At 39.8% G+C, this 23,185-nt stretch overlaps 1 protein-coding gene across 3 annotated transcripts in view; it reads left to right on the forward strand.

The window, feature by feature from the left end:
• MSH3 (mutS homolog 3) overlaps positions 1-23,185 on the forward strand; it is a 183,405-nt gene that overhangs the window by 117,340 nt on the left and 42,880 nt on the right. For all 3 annotated transcript variants that reach the window (XM_061424296.1, XM_061424297.1, XM_061424298.1), the window contains exon 19: positions 2,734-2,845. In XM_061424296.1, the coding sequence (XP_061280280.1) occupies positions 2,734-2,845 (112 nt within the window). The remainder of the gene's footprint in view (positions 1-2,733; positions 2,846-23,185) is intronic.

Genomic DNA, 23,185 nt, shown 5'->3' on the forward strand with positions numbered 1-23,185 from the left:
TTTAATTTTAACATGCATTTAAAAATATGCATGTCCCATGATTTGGAAATTCCACTTCAAGCATTTCCTCTGGCTTAGAGAAACACTTGAAAATATTTACGTGAATGTGTATATATGGTTGTTCATTGGAGTATTGTTTATAACATTGAAAGTCTAGACAGTCTGAATGTTCAGTAGTGGAGATAGCTAACTTGCTGTTCAGCAGCTTTGAAAGAATGCCTCCAAGGAATAATCCTTCATCTTCAGTATTCCATACCATCAGGGTTTACTGGACCTATTTTCAGCTTTTGAGTTTTTTAAAGGTTTTATAAAGAACAAAGAGAAAATTTACTTTTTTTTTAAAAGGAGAATAAAATGTATTCAGTCTTATATTCACCAGATGGGCCCGTTGGACCCTTTTATAAATCTAAAATGCATTTTGAGATCTTTAATAATGTTTATCTTGCTTTTGTCTGGAGTGCCTTACTATCTCATCATGATAGGAATCATTTCATCACTGTTTATCAGTATTTCCCAGCAGGCTGTAAAAATCTAAAATAAGAAGGAAGCGGGAAATACAGAAATGAGATGGAAGTCACTGTCGTATCATTCTTCATTTTTCTCATTGTGTTCGCCAGTCACATCATCTTTCAAGAAGAGATTAAAGTAGACTGGCGATGCCACGGTTGTAGTTTGTTTCTGACTTTAAGTGAATACAGTTGAGAATTCAGAATTTTTCTTTTCCCTCATAATAGCAAAAAGAAAAAAACTGACAGAAGACATTTCATTTCATTATTAGATTATTCTAAAGATGGATGTGAAGAGAAGGATAGCAGTGCTCTATATACTAATGATAGTAGTGAAATTTCTTGTATAAAACAAAATCTCAGATTATGAGTGTGCAAATAATATGTCTTAGGTGTGTGTGAATAATATATTTGTGAGGGCAAAGTGAAATGGAGTATTCTTATCCAGTGTGTTATTCCAAAAGATGCATCCATCATGCAGTACTTAGTGACAAGAATTGGAACCAACATGATTTGCTAAAAACACATATGTGAGTAGTCTTTTATGATATTTGTGCCCTGAAATTTACTTGATACTGTTTGCTTGGGGATAGATGCTGAAGCAGGAGAGTGAAAGAAAATAGATGATATAAAATAAAAGTACTCATTTGACTGATTATTCGAATTGTCTTTATAAATGTAGGTATGAAAATGTTTTGTAATTATGAAGCAAAGAAGATAGCTATCTTCTCTTTATGAAAATTATAAGCTTTAAAAGATTTCAAAAAGTTCTTCAAACATTGCATTTTCGTCGCAAGTGGGAGAAGAACCAGAAATAAGGATAAGCTAGAACCTATTAGAACTGTATTGAACTTTAGAATTAGTGTTTATAAGTGAACATCATCCGTGTGCCTGCATGACAGCTGATGCACACTTAGATTCATAGTGTGTTGCCCTTTCCAGGTGGATATGCCTGTTATTTAGTCACTAACTTGTGTCTAACTCTTCTGCAACTGCATGGATTGTAGCTGCCAGGTTCCTCTGTCCGTGGGATTTCCCATGCAAGAGTACTGGAATGGGGTTGCCATTTCCTTCTCCAGGGGATCTTCCTGAGCCAGGGTTTGAACCTGGGTCTCCTGCATTGGCAGATGGATTCTTTACCACTGAGCCACCAGGGAGGCCCTATATGTGCTTTAAAAACCTGGAAAATATGGAATAAAAATTTGAAATTTGCTGTTTGGATTCTTACTAGTTGTCATGCCTTTTTCCTCTCACTATTATTGTTTTTCTCAATTCTACATCGTACTTATAAAACGACTTAGAAAGATTTAAAGACATAAAATGACAGAGTCCATTGGACCCACATGGTAAATGGTGAAGTCTACCTTTTATAGGTATCAAGGCATATTAAGGGGGGGAAAGTAGTTGTGGAATGATGAATTACAGTATGATTCTTGGTTTTTGTTGTTGTTGTTTGTTTATTTTTAAAGAAGAAATCAGAAAGCAATACAATGAGTTTATGGAAACTTAAATGCATAGAAGAACGTTGGGAAAGGTAGACACCAAACTGGAAAAGGTAGACGCCAAACTGCTCCCAGTGGTAACCTCTGGGGAGGAAACTGAGAGAAGGCTGGTGCTCAGAGAGCTTGGATAAACTGATGAAGCTATCAGTAAAAGCAGAAATAGAAAACCTTAAAAAAAAACAAGGCAGATAAACATTTTTTATATCAAAAAAACTAAAAGATATTAAAGACCATAGAAAGATGTTTTAATTAAACAGAATGTGAAAATTTTAGGTCATTCTGTCCCCAAGTCCAACATACAATTTATATTAATGTAATAATCTAGAAATAATTTTGCATGATTTTTAAAATTTTGTTTATTGCTAAAAATATTTTAAGTAGCAATAATCAGAACTGTATTTTTTTTTGATGAATATATCTTAGAGAGTAGTAGAAAAAGAAAAAAAGGATCTTATAAGGGAGATCTTAGTTACAGAGCCATCATAAGACTCTTCTAAAGTTTGTGCTTCAGAGCACTGTAATTATAGTTGTCTTTCCAATTCTGATTCTACAGTTGAGTTTAAACTTTTATACTCAGCCTTGTCCTGAGCATATGTTCTTAAAGTCCATGTTTAAGGTTTGGTTGTGTGTCTGACAGACTGTCCATAAAAATCTTCATGCTTTTTGAGATTTTTTTAAAAGTCTCTTTCCTTGCTTTGTCAATTGAAATATGTCTCTTCTCGCAGACCAACTCTACAAGAAGAAAGGAAAATCCTAATAAAAAATGGCCGGCACCCTGTGATTGATGTGCTGCTGGGAGAGCAGGACCAGTTTGTTCCCAATAGTACAGATTTGTCAGTAAGTACCACATCATGACAAAAAAAGGATGAAGATGGTAACATTGATCTCGAACTTTTAAATACCATACGATGTTTTAAAAAATTTACCCAAGTTTTGCCTTTGGCTTTAAGTCAACTAATCCATGGCTATAGTTTTATACTCAACACCAAATATGGAGTCAGTGCTATTTCCAGTTATCCATACAGGGAACAATTTAGCAACTAAAAGATTAGCCTTAATTAGCTGGTAACCCAGAGCAAAAATATTTTATATTTTTAAATGCCCACAGGTGCTAATGGAGAGGAATCACACGATGGTTTTGCAAATTCCTGTTGGTGTATAGTATAGGCTTTGTCTTGTGGTCTGTTTTCAGATGTTTTGTGAAAGGATCACAGATGCTTCAGGTGATTTCAGTGATAAGAATTTTTATCATTAAAAAAAAGAATTTTTGTCATAAGGACTAGGGTTCTCTTATAGAACATTAATGATTTACAGTATTTATTCATCTAACACGTACTTACTGAGTACCTATTTAGCACCAGGTAGTGAAACAGAGTTTTAGGACAGACAGTGGAAAGCAAGACAGGAGTACGCCGGCCTGCAGAGAGCTTGTGGTCTAGCAGGGAAGATGGATTACTCTAACGTGGCTAGGTCAGGCCAGGGTTCAGGAGACCAGGGGTCATAGAGCATGTAGCAGACTGACGTAACCCAGAGTTAGGGAGAGTGCTTGGGAAGGTTTCCCAGGGACAAGATACTGACTGAAGAGAGAGTGAGTCAGTGCACACCAGGGAAGTGGAGACGAGTATTCCAGGGCAGGAGCCAGGGTGATAGAGTCTGGGGGTGAAGCAGCACTGGTGGGTTCAGGGAACTGAAAGATGTTGCGTAAGGTTGGGGCATAGAATATAAAGAAAAAAGTGTTAGAAATAAGGAAGAGGCCAATTTGTTTAAAGGCGTATTAAGGAGTTTAAAGGTTTTTTTTTTTGTTGTTGTTTTTCCTAAAGAATTGAGAATGCTAAGAAAAGAGTGTTTAAACCTCTTTTAAACAGAAAGCAGAAAAAAGTGAACTTGTGTTTGTGTGTTTGTTACACCGAGTTACATTGTCCATGATAAACCGAGCCATGCACTAATTCAGGTGATAAGGGTAATTTTACTCAGTAGTATTGTTGCATAGGAAAGAGAGTCTAGCTTGAACTGAGTATAGTTTGTGCAGAGATGTTTTTGTTTGTTCAGTCACTAACTCGTGTCCGACTCTTTGCCGCCCCACGGACTGTAGCACACCAGGCTCCTCTGTCCTCCACTATGTCCCAGAGTTTGCTCAAATTCATGTCCATTGAGTCAGTGTTGCCATCTAACCATCTCATCCTCTGCCACCCTTTCAGAGATGACTAGGTGTCTTAAAGTAAGAATGAGCAAGTAGGGAGGAGGGCTGGGCATGGGCGGGTTCAAGGAAGTGGAAATAGAAAAATTGAGAAAAGGGGTTGGTTAATATGAAACCCTTCTGGGTTTCATAACTGGCAACTGTTGCTGATCCCCTTCCATGGGGACTGAGAAGAACAGTGAGAGTTATCTCCATGGATGTTTGCATTTCAAAGAGAGGCTCCACACACATTTTTAAGTGGTGGAAGACTTACCTCTTAAAGGAGTTAGAGAAAGGATTTATAACCACAAGATTTCTGAAGTAATTGCTCAAAAAGTAGGTAGGTTTGATGTCTATCTTTCACTAGGTTTTGGCTGGAACAAATACAAATTCTTTCCTGGCATTGTGTGCTTTTGTAAGCAGGGACTTTAATGGGGACTGGGATCATCCCAAGATTGTGGCCTTGAGCTGTTAAATAGAAACTATATGCTGGCTTTTGTTCTGGTCTCTTAGTGGGGAGGGAATGAAATCATTTGTGCTGAGAGGGTTGCAGCTGTTATAGGCCAAGGTTGGGACCAAGTGGGCTCAGAGGAGCCTGACTAGCATTTGATCAAGGAGGGAGTCTCTGTCAACACAGTGAAATTATCTGGTGATTAGATGAAAGAATTAACATGGAAGGAGTCACTAAGTGAGGGAGGTTGTATCGGAAAATTAGGTTCATGACTTCCAGATTCCAGAGGCAGTGTGCTGGGTGACAGAAAGATCCTAGGGATGGCCATGGAAGGTGAGCAGAAGTGGAGGAGGTCTTTGCCCAAGGATGGACATGGAAGGTGAGCAGAAGTGGAGGAGGCCTTTGGAGATGAGTAGATTGAGGAACAGCTTTTGAGAAAAAGGCATCCATAGGCGTGTTGAAATTGTCCAAACAACTTGATTTGTAGTGGAATGCGAAGGTGGTCCAGCTGTCAGAGATTCCACGAGATGGAGACTTGATGAGCTGGAGGTACATGTAGATGCCTGTGGTGAAGACAAGTAGAGATGGTAAGGCCCTAAAGAAACAGATATGGGAGAACCTTTGAACCCTGAGATACAAAAAGCTCATCCTTGAAATGAGAGAACCGCAGGGGAGTAACAGCCAGCTTTCAGCTCAAGTCAATGTGTGAAGGAAATGTTAAGCAAGGAGGTTAGAAACATAGAAGTCTTGGGGAATTTTTCAGAGGACAGTGAGAAAATTGAAATGTAGGGAATCAGTTGGAAATTGGGTCACACAAAGGAAACTCAGGAGGGCAAGGCAGTTGGGAATATCACAGAATATTCCATCTTGGGCCGTGAGCAAGGGTGACAAAGATGTGAGCCTGCTAAATTTGATTGACACAAGGGTGGGGCAAGTAAAAGGAAATACTTTGAGTTATATCTAGTTTCATAATACATTTTTGATATTGCTGACAGAAAAAAATGCACAGCATGAGAGCTGTGCATTAAGTTTTATGTGGGGCAGAATGAGGACTGTAGCCCAGGAGGTAGCGTTTCAGATAGCCATGCTCCAGAGACATGGGCAGAAGGCCGTTGTTACGTATGATTTTAGGGAAGTGGGGTACGTGCAGCTAAGCACACATTTTGGCAGATGCTTACTGCTAGTCACAAGGAGCAGATGTCACCATTAATGATTTTAGTGCTTTTCTAGATATGAGGAGATGCAACAATTGGGCTCAAAATCTTCTCTGGCAAATAAGCTAACTATCCAAAGACCTGGTCTGCCAGTTTTTCCCAAAGCCCAGAGTGCCTGATTCCTTATCTCCACCCTGAACTCCTTTCAGGGTGTGTTGGAGAACAGTGGCTGCAGCGGTTCATGACTTAGTCCTTATAGAGGCAGATAGAAGGTGGCAATTTTTAGCTGGCAGTATCATACAAAAACTTGGAGTAGTACATAACTAGATCTCTGATGTCTGTAAACATGTTTATTCTCCTTAGAGAATTTGTGAGTTGCTTGATTTATCAAACCAAGTTAACAGGCACTCATGTATTTATTGTCTTTCATAGGAAGTCTCTGTGAATGTAAGAATTCCTTTTTCAGTGTCCATACTAGTAAGGTATAGCTTTTCTTGAGAAAATAATACAGCTGTTCCACTTAGTTCCTTGGTTTACTTATAAATCACTTGAAATATCATATCCTATTATTATGTCCCTAAACACCCGTCAACTTGATCTCAAGTATGTTATTCTTGACACTGAATTTTTATTTCCTTTTCATTCCCCTCCTTTCTTTTAAGTAATGTATTACACTATTTAAAACAGCAAAATTTGAGAAACTAAATTAGCCTAATGACAGGGATGTTTTAAAGAAACGTTGAACTCTTGTATTTAAATTTTTACAAAATAAATGGAGCGATTTATTCCAGCAAGCACTTCAGAATATTCCAGAATATTCATTTCTTTTACATATGCTTTTTCTAACTTGAGTAGGAGTTGATATAGAACTGTTGCTATGGCGAAGTACAGTCTTTTTTGCAGGGTATAAATTTCTATATAGGGATAGTGTTGAAGAAGAACTTACTATGTAAAACTCAATTTTAAATATTTTATAAGTGTTAATTATAAAATATACTCTGAAAATAATTTCCTGAAAGTCAAATGGCATTATTGCTTTTGACAGTCATGTAATTTTCAGAAATGGTCTTTTGTACATGTAATTATGAGTGTACTTTTCTGGATCTGTATTATATGAACTCATTATAAAGTTTCTAAACGAGCCAAGTTACTGCCCACTTTTCCTCAACCAGTTTTAAGAATACTCATTTTTTTGGTTACCCAACACTCAACAAAGGTTTGCCATATAGCACTGGGAGCTATAGTCAATATCTTGTAATAACCTATAATGGAAAATAATCTGAAAAATAATATATGTGTATGTGTATAATTGAAGAATACTCATTTTTTCACATTTCACAATCTTGCATTGATTTACAAATTTTTTGCTAGCACTGTTTTATGAATATTTTATTCTTATAGATTTTAATACAACTACTTTGTGTCAATATTGTGCTTGAATTTAGGCTCACAAAGAAGAGATATAATATCTCTAATCTGGTGAGAAATTGATCCAATTAAATTAACACCAATAGACTATTTTTAAAGGCTATGAGGGACCTAATGGACTATCCAGTAGAAAAATTGCAACAGACTTGAACAGGCGAAACAAAGTAAAGGATATCCAAATGGTCAGTAAACAAAATAACATTTTTTTAAACTGCTATATTGAGTTTCCTGGAGGAGTATTAGCAAAGAATCAAGTAGTAAGGAACTGTCGGGTACTTGTGGGATGTTTGGTGGAGATCCCAATGTGAAGGTGGATATAAAAGCCAGGAGAGAGGGCTGAGATGGAGTTAGGGATTTAACAGAGATCATGATGCATGTTCAGGGAGTTTAGATTCTGGGTCTGTCGCTCAGGGAGATTGTATAAACATGTAAAGAAGGCTGAGGAAAAAGCCTTCTCAAGCATTGACATGAAAGGAGTCATTTCATTGAAAGTGGGTTTAAATGAAGAGAACTTTTCAAGTATCTTTTAAATATATCCCTACCTAATGTTTAGCTTTTAGTTGTTGTTTCATCTGAACATCAAAAAGATAAAAATACAAAAAAAATTTTTTTAAGGAGCTATTGTATATTTCTTTTTAGCCTTTAAGACCTCGCTCTGCTTCATCTTCTAGGAAACCTTGTTTGACTTCTGCAAGCATAATTGAAAGGAATACACTTTTAAACCCTCTTTTTTTGGTTCCCTTCCCCGACTCCTTACATAATCTGAGTATTTGTAGACTTAGCAGCCACTGGATCTGCCCACCTCCAGTTTATTCTCCACTCTGCAGCCACAGGGCTTTTCCTAACCTGTCATATCACTCCCTCATTTGAATTAATGCTGAAAATTCCAGCCGTGCAGCTCCCAAAGCTACTGCTCCTCTAGGACTTGGCAGATGGTCTTCCCTCAGCCTAGAATGTCATCTTCCCCCGCACCGTCCACACGCACCTCCCACACACCCACGTCGCACCCCGTCCACCCTCCAGCTCCTGTTTGTTCTTTAAGTGTGGTCTTGGTGTCTCATCCTGACTAAGGCTTCCCTCCCGAAGCTGGGATGGGTGCCCCCTGTCATATGCCCGCAACACTCTATATTTCTCCCTAGTTTAGTATTTATCCCACTGAATTGTAATTGCCTTTTTTTGGGTTTGTGGTTGCCAGTGGCTTACAAGCTTAAAGAGAACAGGGGCTTTGCTTCTCCTCTTTAGCTGTAATCATACTGTCAGTCGCAGTTCTCTGGCATATCCAATCAGATTTGTTAAATAAAAAAGGTTTGAAGTTTTGAGCAGTCGCCAAGTCTTACTTTAAATTTGTGCTTTTTTTCCTTCACAAAATGTTATTTTTCAAGCTATCATATTAGGAGTTCACAATTCATACAGTAATTATACTGAAGAACTAGAAGGGATATTAGGGATCATTTGGTGTGACTACCTCTTCATACTTGGGAGTAAACCAAGGCTCAGAAAGGTGAATCAACTTGCTGGGGGTTTCTAAAGTCAAATAGTCATGACCTGTTTCCCAAAACATGCATTCTAAGGCAAGCCAGTGCTTTCCAACCCTTTTCACTTCACAGCACACCAAGAAAACGATTACAGTGCTGGTACCCTGGAGGAAAAGGTTGCTCAGAGCAAAATGAGGTTGGCCCAAGGGCTCTGACCGCCCCAGCCCCGCCTGCCACTTTGAGGGTCAACATTTTAGAACACCTGTAACCTTTGAGGCAGTCCAAGACGCAGTATGCCAAGACATACTGCTACCAACCAGGGTTCTTGGACTCCTTAATTGAGAGAAATTGTTAAGAGGCCAGGCATGGCTTTATTGGAGCCCCTGCAGCGGCAGTGGAGAGTGATAAAAAGCAGCAGTTTCCCTTGCTTGCTCAAGGGAGCTGAGCTGGTTCCGTATATGGGGTGAGTGTAGGGCTGTGTCCAGGGTCAAGCCAGAGGGGGAGCTTAGGTGGTTTGCCCACCCCTTTGTTGGTGTTGTATGCAGGAGGCATGCAAAGTACCCTCGTTTTGCTCCTGGCCTTCAGAAGTGGCAGTTGGATTCTTGGTCTCTTTGTATGTTATTGTCCATAATTTGCCCCAACTGTATATGTATGCTGGAGAAGGCCCTGGCAACCCAATCCAGTACTCTTACCTGGAAAATCCCATGGACGGAGGAGCCTGGTAGGCTGCAGTCCATGGGGTCGCTAAGAGTCGGACACGACTGAGCGACTTCACTTTCACTTTTCACTTTCATGCATTGGAGAAGGAAATGGCAACCCACTCCAGTGTTCTTGCCTGGAGAATCCCAGGAATGGGGGAGCCTGGTGGGCTGCCGTCCATGGGGTTGCACAGAGTCGGACACGACTGAAGTGACTTAGCAGCAGCAGTATATGTATGCAGTTATTTATGGTCCCTTATAGTTTCTTTGTATTTAACAGAATATAACACTCAAAGAGATATTTGTCCAGATGTAAGCACTATAGCAAAGTATCCCAGATCCCAGACCCCAGCCTGTCTCAGTACTACTTGGGAAACTCCACCATAACCTGCTGTAATCTCAGGAGTTTTCTGCATTTTAAGCCAAATGACTTTGTAATGGATGGATTTTTTTAAACTCTTTATTTTGTATCAGGGTGTAGCTGATTAACAAACAGTGTTCTGATAGTTTTAGGTGGACACAGCAAAGGGATTCAGCCATTCATATACATGTATCAGTTCTCTTCCAAAGTCCCCTCCCACCCAGGCTGCCACATAACATTGAGCAGAGTTCCATGTGCTATACAGTAGATCCTTGTTGTTCATGTAATGGATGGATTTTTGATAGAAATCAAAGGTGGGGGTTTTTGTTTTGTGTTTTTTAAAAAATATAAATAATATAAACATTGGGAAGGAAAAAGGGGAAGATATAGTTGGTGCCTTCTAAATTTCTGAGGAGGAGAGTTAGTCAAATGCAAAGCAGGAAGATTCCCAGGAAGTGCTGGAACCCTGTGTATCTGTGTAACCTAAGGGAAACCCACAGCCCAGAGCAGGACAGTCTTATCTGTCCTCCACCATCTCCCAGAGCTTGTTGAAACTCATACCCATTGAGTAGGTAATGCCATCCAGCCATCTCATCCTCTGTCATCCCCTTGTCCTCCCGCCTTCAATCTTTACCAGGATCAGGGTATTTTCCAGTGAGTCAGTTCTTCACATCAGGTAGCCAAAGTATTGGAGTTTCAGCTTCAGCATCAGTCATTCCAATGAATATTCAGGGTTGATTTCCTTTAGGATTGACTGCAGTCCAAGGGACTCGCAAGAGTCTTCTCCAACACCACTGTATTGTATTAGGTACAAAAATATTAATGAGTGTTATAGCTTCTTCTTGCATTGGTTCCTTTGTCATTATATAATGCCCTTTCTTTGTCTTTTGTTTTTATAGACCTTGTTTCAGAGTCTCTTTCAGTTCAGTTCAGTTCAGTCGCTCAGTCCTATCCAACTCTGCGACCCCATGAATTGCAGCACGCCAGGCCTCCCTGTCCATCACCAACTCCTGGAGTTCACTCAAACTCACGTCCATCAAGTTGGTGATGCCATCCAGCCATCTCATTCTCTGTCGTCCCCTTTTCCTCCTGCCCCCAATCCCTCCCAGCATCAGGGTCTTTTCCAGTGAGTCAACTCTTCACATGAGGTGGCCAAAGTACTGAAGTTTCAGCTTTAGCATCATTACTTCCAAAGAACACCCAGGGATGATCTCCTTTAGAATGGACTGGTTGGATCTCCTTGCAGTCCAAGGGACTCTCAAGAGTCTTCTCCAACACCACAGTTCAAAAGCGTCAGTTCTTCGGCGCTCAGCTTTCTTCACAGTCCAACTCTCACATCCATACAGGACCATGGGAAAAACCATAGCCTTGACTAGATGGACCTTTGTTGGCAAAGTAATATCTCTGCTTTCCAATATGCTATCTAGGTTGGTCAGAGCTTTTCTGCCAAGGAGTAAGCATCTTTTAATTTCATGGCTGCAGTCACCATCTGCAGTGATTTTGGAGCCCCCAAAAATAAAGTCTGACACTGTTTCCACTGTTTCCCCATCTATTTCCCATGAAGTGATGGGACCAGATGCCATGATCTTCATTTTCTGAATGTTGAGCTTTAAGCCAACTTTTTCACTCTCCACTTTCAGCTTTCATCAAGAGCTTTTTAGTTCTTCTTCACTTTCTGCCATAAGGGTGGTGTCATCTGCATATCTGAGCTTGTTGATATTTCTCCCAGCAATCTTGATTCCAGCTTGTGCTTCTTCCAGCCCAGCGTTTCTCATGATGTACTCTGCATAGAAGTTAAATAAGCAGGGTGACAATATGCAGCCTTGAAGTACTCCTTTTCCTATTTGGAACCAGTCTGTTCCATGTCCATTTCTAACTGTTGCTTCCTGACCTGCATACAAATTTCTCAAGAGGCAGATCAGGTGGTCTGGTATTCCCATCTCTTTCAGAATTTTCCACAGTTTATTGTGATGCACACAGTCAAAGGCTTTGGCATAGTCAATAAAGCAGAAATAGATGTTTTTCTGGAACTCTCTTGCTTTTTCCATGATCCAGCGGATGTTGGTAATTTGATCTCTGGTTCCTCTGCCTTTCCTAAAACCAGCTTGAACATCTGGAAGTTCACAGTTTCATATTGCTGAAGCCTGGCTTGGAGAATTTTGAGCATTACTTTACTAGCGTGTGAGATGAATGCAATTGTGCGGTAGTTTGAGCATTCTTTGGCATTGCCTCTTTTTGGGATTGGAATGAAAACTGACCTTTTCCAGTCCTGTGGCCACTGCTGAGTTTTCCAAATTTGCTGGCATATTGAGTGCAGCACTTTCACAGCATCATCTTTCAGGGTTTGAAATAGCTCAACTGGAATTCCATCACCTCCACTAGCTTTGTTCGTAGTGATGCTTTCTAAGGCCCACTTGACTTCACATTCCAGGATGTCTGTCTCTAGGTCAGTGATCACACCATCGTGATTATCTGGGTTATGAAGATCTTTTTTGTACAGTTCTTCTGTGTATTCTTGCCGTCTCTTCTTAATATCTTCTGCTTCTGTTAGGTCCCTACCATTTGTGTCCTTTATTGAGCCCATCTTTGCATGAAATGTTCCCTTGGTATCTCTAATTTTCTTGAAGAGATCTCTAGTCTTTCCCATTCTGTTGTTTTCCTGTATTTCTTTGCATTGATCACTGAGGATGGCTTTCTTATCTCTTCTCGCTATTCTTTGGAACTCTGCATTCAGATGCTTATATCTTTGCTTTTCTCCTTTGCTTTTCACTTCTCTTCTTTTCATAGCTATTTGTAAGGCCTCCCCAGACAGCCATTTTGCTTTTTTGCATTTCTTTTCCATGGGGATGGTCTTGATCCCTGTCTCCTATACAATGTCACGAACCTCAGTCTATAGTTCATCAGGCACTCTATCAGATCTAGTCCCTTAAATCTTTTTCTCACTTCCGCTGTATAATCATAATGGATTTGATTTAGGTCATACCTGAATGGTCTAGTGGTTTTCCCTACTTTCTTTAATGTCAGTCTGAATTTGGCAATAAGGAGCTCATGATCTGAGCCACAGTCAGCTCCCGGTCTTGTTTTTGCTGACTGTATAGAGCTTCTCCATCTTTGGCTGCACAGAATATAATCAATCTGATTTCGGTGTTGACCATCTGGTGATGTCCATGTGTAGAATGATTCTCTTGTGTTGTTGGAAGAGGGTGTTTGCTATGACCAGTGTGTTCTCTTGGCAAAACTCTATTAGCCTTTGCCCTGCTTCATTCCATATTCCAAGGCCAAATTTGCCTGTTACTCCAGGTGTTTCTTGACTTCCTACTTTTGCATTCCACTCCTCTATAATGAAAAGGACATCTTTTTTGGGTGTTAGTTCTAAAAGGTCTTGTAGGTCTTCATAGAACCATTGAACTTCAGCTTCTTCAGCATTACTGGTTGGGGCATAGACTTGGATTACTGTGATATTGAATGGTTTGCCTTGGAAACGAACAGAGATCATTCTGTAGTCTGATATAAATATTGCTACCTCCACTCTCTTGTTTTCATTTGCATGAAATATCTCTTTCTCACCCTCACGTTCAATATGTGTGTCTCTAACTCTGAAGCAAGTATTCTATAGGCAGCAAATAGATGAGTCCTTACTTTAAAAATTTCCTTAGCCACACTATGTGTTTTGGCTGGAGCATTTGGTTCATTTTGATTTAAAGCGATTATTGGTAGGTATATACTTACTACGGCTTCCCAGGTGGCTCAGTGGGTAAAGAATCCACCTGCAATGCAGCAGACACAGAAGACTCAAGTTTGATCCCTGGAGGAGGGTATGACAGCTCACTCTGATATTCTTGCCTGGAGAATCCCCTGGACACAGGAGCCTGGCGGGCTATAGTCCATAGAGTCACAGAGAGTCAGACATTACTGATGCGACTGAGCAGGCATGCACATTCACTTATTGTTATTGCCGTTTTGTTAATTGCTTTCTGATTGTTTTTGTAGTTTGTCTGTTCTTTTATTATTTTACATACCTTTGGTTTGATGATTCTTGTTTAGTGTTAATGCTTGTGTTCCTTTGTCTCTAATTTTTGTTTATTTATTGTAGAATTTTGATTTGTGGTTACCTTGGGGCTTATATGGAGAAGGAAATGGCAGCCCACTCCAGTATTCTTACCTGGAGAATCCTGTGGACAGAGGAGCCTGGTGGGCTGCTGTCCATGGGGTCGCACAGAGTCGGACGCAACTGAAGTGACTTAGTGTGCATGCATGGGGTTTATTTATGTTGCTAGGTTTCTTTAGGCCTTCCTGTTTGTACCACTGGCTTTCTAAGCAGCTCAGGGGACTTGTCTTCCTGGTGTTGTATGTACTCCAGGATTGGGACACCCGGTATGTGTCTTGATCTGATCACTCCCCAGGAAGGATCCCTTTTCTCTTCTGTGTCTTTTCCCAGGGGCCTATATCCTGACCTGATGAGTTTTCTTCTTTTCCTACCTGATTCTTTGTGATCTTTGTATTTCTTTTTATTTTTTATTGAAGTATAGTTGATTTTCAGAGAAGACAATGGCACCCCACTCCAGTACTCTTGCCTGGCAAATCCTATGGATGGAGGAGCCTGGTAGGCTGCAGTCCATGGGGTCAATAAGGGTCGGACACGACTGAGCGACTTCACTTTCACTTTTCACTTTCATGCATTGGAGAAGGAAATGGCAACCCACTCCAGTGTTCTTGCCTGGAGAATCCCAGGGACGGCAGAGCCTGGTGGGCTGCAATCCATGGGGTTGCACAGAGTTGGACACGACTGAAGTGACTTAGCAGCAGTAGCAGCAGCAGCATAGTTGATTTTCAATGTTTCACATGTACAGCAAAGTGATATAGTTTTTTTTATATCTATCTCTGTATATAGATATATATGTATATCTGTGTGTTTGACTGTCTACAGTTATTAATCCCCACTACCTCTTCCCCTTTGGTAACCATAAATTTGTTTTCTGTGCCTGTGGGTCTATTCTGTTTTATAATAAGTTCATTTGTATCATTTTTGAAGATTCTCTTTATGGATCTTTCTTACAGCTTTGGTTGTATGAAGTCTTTTCTGCCAGGCTCTAGTTTATTTTCAGTGAGAATCACTATAAATGTGGTTTTCACATAGCATAATCATCAGATATATTGTTAACGATTGAAGGAAACATTAATGGCATTTCAGTGTTGTTTTCTGTTACTTCTGTCTTCTGTCTCCTTTCTTCCTGATTCTGAAACAGTGAGTTAAAGAAGGACATTTTGTATAACTGCTTTTTTAAAAAAATAATCAATGTTTTTTCTTACTCTTTAAAAAAATTTTTTTTTTATTGGAGTATAGTTGATTTACAGTGTTGTATTAGTTTCTGCTCTTCAGCAAAGTTAGTCAGTCAAAGATACGTGTGTATCCACAATTTTTTAGATTCTATTCCCATACAGGTCATTTCAGAGTATTGAATAGAGTTCCCTGTGCTATGCATTAGGTTCTTAATAGGTTATCTATTCTATATATAAGTGTGTATGTGTCAGTCCTGATCTTCCAATTTATCCTGCTCTTCCCCCCTGGTAACGACAAGTTTGTTTTCTACATCTGTGACTCAACTTCTGTAAATAGGTTCATTTGTACTATTTCTTTAGATTCCACATAAAAATGATATCATATGATACTGTCTTTGTCTGACTTATGTCACTCAGTATGACAATCTCTAAGTTCATTCACGTTGCTACAAATGGCATTATTTTGTTCTTTTTTTTGGTGGAGTAATATTTCATTGTATATATATACTGCATCTTCTTTATCCATTCCTCCATTGACGGACTTTCATGTCTTGGCTATCGTAAATAGTTCTGCAGTGAACATTGGTGTGCCTGTATCTTTTGGAATTACGGTTTTCTCTAGATATTTGGCCATGATTGGGATTGCTGGATCATATGGTAGTTCTGTTTTTAGTTTTTTAAGGAACCTCCATACTATTCTCCATAGTGACTGTATCAGTTCACATTCCCACCAACAGTGTAGGAGGATTCCCTTTTCTGCACAACCTCTCCAGCATTTGCTTTCTGTAGACTTTTTTATGGTGGCCATTCTGACTGGTGTGAGGTGGTACCTCATAGTTTCGATTCGTATTTCTCTAATAATCCACAGTTTTGACCATCTTTTCATGTGTCCGTTGGCTATCTGTATATCTTCTTTGGAGAAATGTCTATTTAGGTCTTCTGTCCATTTTTCGATTGTGTTGTTTGTTTTTGTTATTGAATTGTATGAACTGCTTGTATATTTTGGAAATTAACCCTTATCAGTCACTTTGTTTGCAAACATTTTCTCCCATTCTGTGGGTTTTCTTTTTGTTTCGTTGATGGTTTCCTTTGCTGTGCAAAAGCCTTTAAATTTCATTAGGCCCCATTTGTTTATTTTTGTTTTTATTTTCGTTACTCTAGGAGGTGGATCAGAAAAGGTCTTGCTGCAATTTATGTCAGGAAGTGTTCTGCCTATGTTCTCCTCTAAGAGATTTATAGTATCCAGTCTTACATTTAGGTCTTTTTGAGTTCATTTTTGTTTTGTTGTATTAGAGAATGTTCTAATTTAGTTCTTTTACATGTAACTATCTGGTTTTCCCAGCACCACTTATTGAAGAGACTATCATCATTGTGTACTCTTGCCTCCTTTGTTATAGATTGATAACATAAAACTCTTCACAGTTTGAGTGTCAAGGATAATCGCTTTTTAAACTGTTCTGTGATACAGAATGTTCCTGTTTCTTTTTCCTGCCTCACTCATCGTCATTGTTTGCACTACTTAGCCTTCAAGGCCCCCAAAATGCTACTGCCTCCTTAAAGCCTTCCCCATCTGGCCAGAAATAATTTCTTTCTATTCTAGCACTTTCTCTGTTCCTTAAAAAAAAAAAAAAATTCTCATCATATACCACTTTTTGGTGCATGGGTGTAGTGGGAAAGTGCCTAACCATGATGGGAGAGGTCAGTTCAAATCCTGCTCTGCTGTCAGTGTGCTGTCATCTCTAGATAGGCCACCGTCCTCACTGGGTCTTGATTTCGTCATCCATAAAGTGCAGGGGTTGGGTGAGTAACCACTAGCTCTCAGTAGGATGTAAATTGGAAAGCATGTAGATGTCAGAAAGAGTTGGACTTTTATTTTGGTATCTTCGCATGCAGCTTGTACTCTCCAGCCTCATTCTCCCCCTTTCTGTTTGAAATGTACCTGGAGTTAAAAGTATAAGAATTTGGCTGAGAGCTTGCCTGGACAGAGCTTTCACTAAGGAGTCTCTTACTGTAACATGCTATTTAAAAAAAATTATTTATTATAGTTATTATTGGTTGTGCTGGGGCTTTGTTGCTGTGCACGGGCTTTCTGTAGTTGTGGCAAGTGGGGGCTTCTCTTTGCTGCAGTGTGTGTCCTTATTGTGATGCTTCTCTTGTTGCAGAGTGACCGGGCTCTCGGGCTTGGGCTCGGTAGTTGTGGCACACAGGCTGAGTTGCTCCACAGCATGTGAGATCTTCTGGACCAGGGATCGAACCCATTTTCCTTGCGTTGGCAGGTGGATTCTTTACCACTGGACCACCAGGGAAGTCCTCTTACTATAATGTGCCATTGATTGATGTTTTCAGGGAATAAAACACTTTGAAACTGTCAAACTTTTCATCAATCTGCAACTATTATATAAATAGTTCTACCATGATTCTTTTTAAAGGATGGATGTGAATATCTGTACCTGTCAAGGAAGAAGACAGTTTTTGCAGAAAATTAGCTGATATTCAAGTCTTGGAAATTAACATTAGACAACTTTTTTTTTTCCTTCTTTGCATCTCATGACTCCATGGATACTGATTGATCATTACTGTAGTTTGAGGAATCCAAGGATGCTGGCCCAGAGCTAGGGGAGCACTCCTCCGTTTTAGCAGTGACTGTTATTTCTTGTCACTGAGTGGAAGTTCCCTTTGAGACATTTGTCAGGATGTTAGCTACTGTAGTCGCTCTGCGTTACTGGCCAAGATCCTTAGCTTCTCCAGGCCTTTCTTCCCATGTTACAGGTGAGGAAAGAAAGGCTTGGAGAAGCTAAGTACAAAGAATTGATTTCTGTGTATCAGTTGGCTCTGAAATAAAAAAATTAAAAGCTTTGCTATCCTGTATTGAAGGAGAGATGTATTCAAGGAACACGTACATGATGATGTGGTTCTAAATAACAGCAGTTTCTGTGTAGTTAAGTGTAGAAGAAAAATTTCATTCCTCTTGAAAATAATAGGAAGTACCAGATTCGCTTATCCATTTTTCACTAACTTACATGCAATTTGAATCCAAAAGAAAGTAACATTTCTATTTGTGTAAGTGCCATCAGTTCAGTTCACTCTCTCAGTCATGTCCGACTCTTTGCAACCCCATGCATACACATGCTTATTTTACTTATCAAACTCTTCCAGTAAGTTTCACATTTGACTTTTACATTAAGTCTAAGGCAAAATAACTTTCATTTCCTTTTGTTCATTTTTTCTGTTTCAGATACTCTAGAGTGTGTTGCAATTTTTTTCTTCATGTGGCTTAGTTTTAAGAAACAGTGATTTACAAAAATTGTTACAGTGCTTATAATTTTGAAGGACTTTCACATTATTTTTTTCTTATTTAGTTAAATTTCACAAAATTTGTGTAAGGCCAGGATTTTTATTACTCATTCTTACAGATGAGAAGATGAGATTGTAACTTGTTAATGAAAGTCTCTTCATACTGACAAACCTAGACAGCATATTAAAAAGCAGAGACATTACTTTACTGACAAAGGTCCATATAGTCAAAGCTGTGGTTTTTCCAGTAGTCATGTATGGATGTGAGAGTTGGACAATAAGGAAAGCTGAGCACTGAAGAATTGATGCTTTTGAACTGTGGTGTTGGAGAAGACTCTTGAGAGTCCCTTGGACTGTGAGGAGTCAAACCAGTCCATCTTAACGGAAATCAGTCCTGAATATTCACTGGAAGGACTGATGCTGATGCTGAAGCTCCAATACTTTGGCCACCTGATGCGAAGAACCTAACTCATTAGAAAAGACTCTGATGTTGGGAAAGATTGAAGGCGGGAGGGCAAGGGGACGACAGAGGATGAGATGGTTGGATGGCATCACCAACTCGATGGACATGAGTTTGAGCGAGCTCTGGGAGTTTGTGATGGATAGGGACGCCTGGCGTGCTGCAGTCCATGGGATCGCAAAGAGTCGGACATGACTGAGCAACTGAACTGAACTGAATGAAAGCCAGAAACCAATACTGTCTTCTAATTACAAACGTTATTTTCTATTTTATTTTGCTTTATCACTGCATATCTTATTTACTAAAGTATTTGGTTATTAAATTAAGATTTTTTAAGATACTCTGTGAAATTATTGATTCTGTTTGGAAGGAAAAACAGAATTGAAGAATAAATATAATTACTTATTTTTTAAGATATTGAAAAGAGTAAGGTATCTACAAGATAAAAGGTGTTCATTTTCCTTTATCTCATAGCTTCCCTAAATTACTGATTTAAACAAAAATTCGACTCCCACATTTCCTTGGCCACCCTCTTGTGCTCATTGAGTTGGGTAGTTCTGCTTCAGGTAGCTCCATAAACCATGCCTTCATGGGGGGCCTTAGCGTGGCAGGAGTAACCCTGCTGAGGGCTATCTGCTTTGTGCTGTATTCTTTCATTTTCCATTTTGTGCTTTTCTGTAGTACTTGTTTTTTGTGTAATACACTAAGAAGTCCAAATAACAAAATGTTTGAAACTTAAGTGGATTTTTCGTAAGTTATACTAGTGTCTTTGTAAAGAGTTACTTGATTATTCATGATTGCTGCTGCTGCTGCTAAGTCGCTTCAGTCGTGTCTGACCCTGTGTGACCCCATAGACGGCCTCCTACCAGGCTCCCCTGTCCTGGGATTCTCCAGGCAAGAACACTGGGGTGGGTTGCCATTTCCTTCTCCAATGCATGAAAGTAAAAAGTGAAAGTGAAGTCACTCAATCATGTCCGACTCTTAGCGACCCCATGGACTGCAGCCTACCAGGCTCCTCTGTCCATAGGATTTTCCAGGCAAGAGGACTGGAGTAGGGTGCCATTGGCTTCTCCGTAAGTGGGTGGAGCAGTTGCCAAAGCACTAAAAGGAAGCTGCTGCTGCTGCTGCTGCTAAGTCGCTTCAGTCGTGTCCGACTCTGTGCGACCCCGTAGAGGGCAGCCCATCAGGCTCCCCCGTCCCTGGGATTCTCCAGGCAAGAACACTGGAGTGGGTTGCCATTTCCTTCTCCAATGCATGAAAGTGAAAAGTGAAAGCGAAGTCGCTCAGTCGTGTCCGACTCTTAGAGACCCCATGGACTGCAGCCCACCAGGCTCCTCCGTCCATGGGATTTTCCAGGCAAGAGTACTGGAGTGGGGTGCCATTGCCTTCTCTTTGTTCATGATTATCCATGAATAAATAATTAAATCTTAAGGTAATTCACTTAATTAACTTTTAACTACCTGATATTTCAAAAGAAAAGGTACAGAAACCTATATAATAGATTCTCATTTACCCTTCACTTAAATATCATGAAGACTGACATTTTGTAAAAATTTAGGTTTTTTTTTGAAATGAGTAAAAAGATTACACATATAGCTAAGGTCATATGTAATTAACTGCCATCTCTTTTCCTCCCTCTTCACCTCCTGTCCTCACTATTATCCTGGTGTTATTTAATATCCGTATGGATGGTTTTTATTCTTTTATTTGATATAGATGTATCTTAATATGACATAATTATTTTTGTATATACTTAAACTGTACATACATATACCCCAGTGAAAGTTTCTTATTGTATTATGCATTGTAAATAATTGTTTTAATTATTATACAAAGTAGATCAATTCATTTTCCTAATGATAGACAATTAGACTTTTTCCATTTTTTTGTCTATTATGAATACAAACAGTATTACTCTGATCAGATCAGATCAGATCAGTCGCTCAGTCGTGTCCAAATCCTTGCGACCCCATGAATCGCAGCACGCCAGGCCTCCCTGTCCATCACCAACTCCCAGAGTTCACCCAAACTCATGTGCATCAAGTTGGTGATGCCATCCAGCCATCTCATCCTCTGTCGTCCCCTTCTCCTCTTGCCCCCAATCCCTCCCAGCATCAGAGTCTTTTCCAATGAGTCAACACTTTGCATGAGGTGGCCAAAGTATTGGAGTTTCAGCTTTAGCATAAATCCTTCCAGAGAAATCCCAGGGCTGATCTCCTTCAGAATGGACTGGTTGGATCTCCTTGCAGTCCAGGGACTCTCAAGAGTCTTCTCCAACACCACAGTTCAAAAGCATCAATTCTTCGGTGCTCAGCCTTCTTCACAGTCCAACTCTCACATCCATACATGACCACTGGAAAAACCATAGCCTTGACTAGACGAACCTTTGTTGGCAAAGTAATGTGTCTGCTTTTGAATATGCTATCTAGGTTGGTCATAACTTTCCTTCCAAGGAGTAAGCATCTTTTAATTTCATGGCTGCAGTCACCATCTGCAGTGATTTTGGAGCCCCCAAAAATAAAGTCTGACACTGTTTCCACTGTTTCCCCATCTCTTTCCCATGAAGTGATGGGACTGGATGCCATGGTCTTCATTTTCTGAATGTTGAGCTTTAAGCCAACTTTTTCACTCTCCTCTTTTACTTTCATCAAGAGGCTTTTTAGTTCCTCTTCACTTTCTGCCATAAGGGTGGTGTCATCTGCATATCTGAGCTTGTTGATATTTCTCCCAGCAATCTTGATTCCAGCTTGTGTTTCTTCCAGTCCAGCGTTTCTCATGATGTACTCTGCATATAAGTAAAATAAACAGGGTGACAATATACAGCCTTGACATACTCCTTTTCCTATTTGGAACCAGTCTGTTGTTCCATGTCCAGTTCTAACTGTTGCTTCCTGACCTGCATACAAATTTCTCAAGAGGCAGATCAGGTGGTCTGGTATTCCCATCTCTTTCAGAATTTTCCACAGTTTATTGTGATGCACACAGTCAAAGGTTTTGGCATAGTCAATAAAGCAGAAATTGATGTTTTTCTGGAACTCTCTTGCTTTTTCCATGATCCAGCGGATGTTGGCAATTTGATCTCTGGTTCCTCTGCCTTTTCTAAAACCAGCTTGAACAGCAGGAAGTTCACGGTTCACATATTGCTGAAGCCTGGCTTGGAGAATTTTGAGCATTACTTTACTAGCATGTGAGATGAGTGCAATTGTGCGGTAGTTTGAGCATTCTTTGGCATTGCCTTTCTTTGGGATTGGAATGAAAACTGACCTTTTCCAGCTGTGTGGCCACTGCTGAGTTTTCTAAATTTGCTGGCATATCGAGTGCAGCACTTTCACAGCATCATCTTTCAGGATTTGGAGTAGCTCAACTGGAATTCTATCACCTCCACTAGCTTTGTTTGTAGTGATGCTTTCTAAGGCCCACTTGACTTCACATTCCAGGATGTCTGGCTCTAGGTCAGTGATCACACCATCGTGATTATCTGGGTCATGAAGATGTTTTTTGTACAGTTCTTCTGTGTATTCTTGCCGTCTCTTCTTAATATCTTCTGCTTCTGTTAGGTCCATACCATTTCTGTCCTTTATCGAGCCCATCTTTGCATGAAATGTTCCTTTGATATCTCTGATTTTCTTGAAGAGATCTCTAGTCTTTCCCATTCTATTGTTTTCCTCTATTTCTTTGCATTGATCACTGAAGAAGGCTTTCTTATCTCTTCTCGCTATTCTTTGGAACTCTGCATTCAGATGCTTATATCTTTCCTTTTCTCTTTTGCTTTTCGCTTCTCTTCTTTTCACAGCCTCCCCAGACAGCCATTTTGCTTTTTTGCATTTCTTTTCCATGGGAATGGTCTTGATCCCTGTCTTCTGTACAATGTCACGAACCTCATTCCGTAGTTCATCAGGCACTCTTTCAGATCTAGGCCCTTAAATCTATTTCTCACTTCCACTGTATAATCATAAGGGATTTGATTTAGGTCATACCTGAATGGTCTAGTGGTTTTCCCTACTTTCTTCAATTTCAGTCTGAATTTGGCAATAAGGAGTTCATGGTCTGAGCCACAGTCAGCTCCTGGTCTTGTTTTTGCTGACTGTATAGCGCTTCTCCATCTTTGGCTGCAAAGAATATAATCAATCTGATTTTGGTGTTGACCATCTGGTGATGTCCATGTATAGAGCCTTCTCTTGGGTTGTTGGAAGAGGGTGTTTATTACTCTGAACAGCTTTATAAATGTCTTTTTGAGTGCTTGTGTATCTTCCTAAATTTCTAAAAGGGGAATCACTGTGTCATGTAGACCAGTATATGGGCTGTTTAGCTTCAGTAAACATTTCCAAATTGCTGTCCATGTTCTTTCCAACATGCTATTTAAGCAAACTTTTAAACTTTTTGATAGTATGATAAATGTA

Source organism: Bos javanicus, chromosome 7 (genome assembly GCF_032452875.1).
Source record: "Bos javanicus breed banteng chromosome 7, ARS-OSU_banteng_1.0, whole genome shotgun sequence".
NCBI classification, from domain to species: domain Eukaryota; kingdom Metazoa; phylum Chordata; class Mammalia; order Artiodactyla; family Bovidae; genus Bos; species Bos javanicus.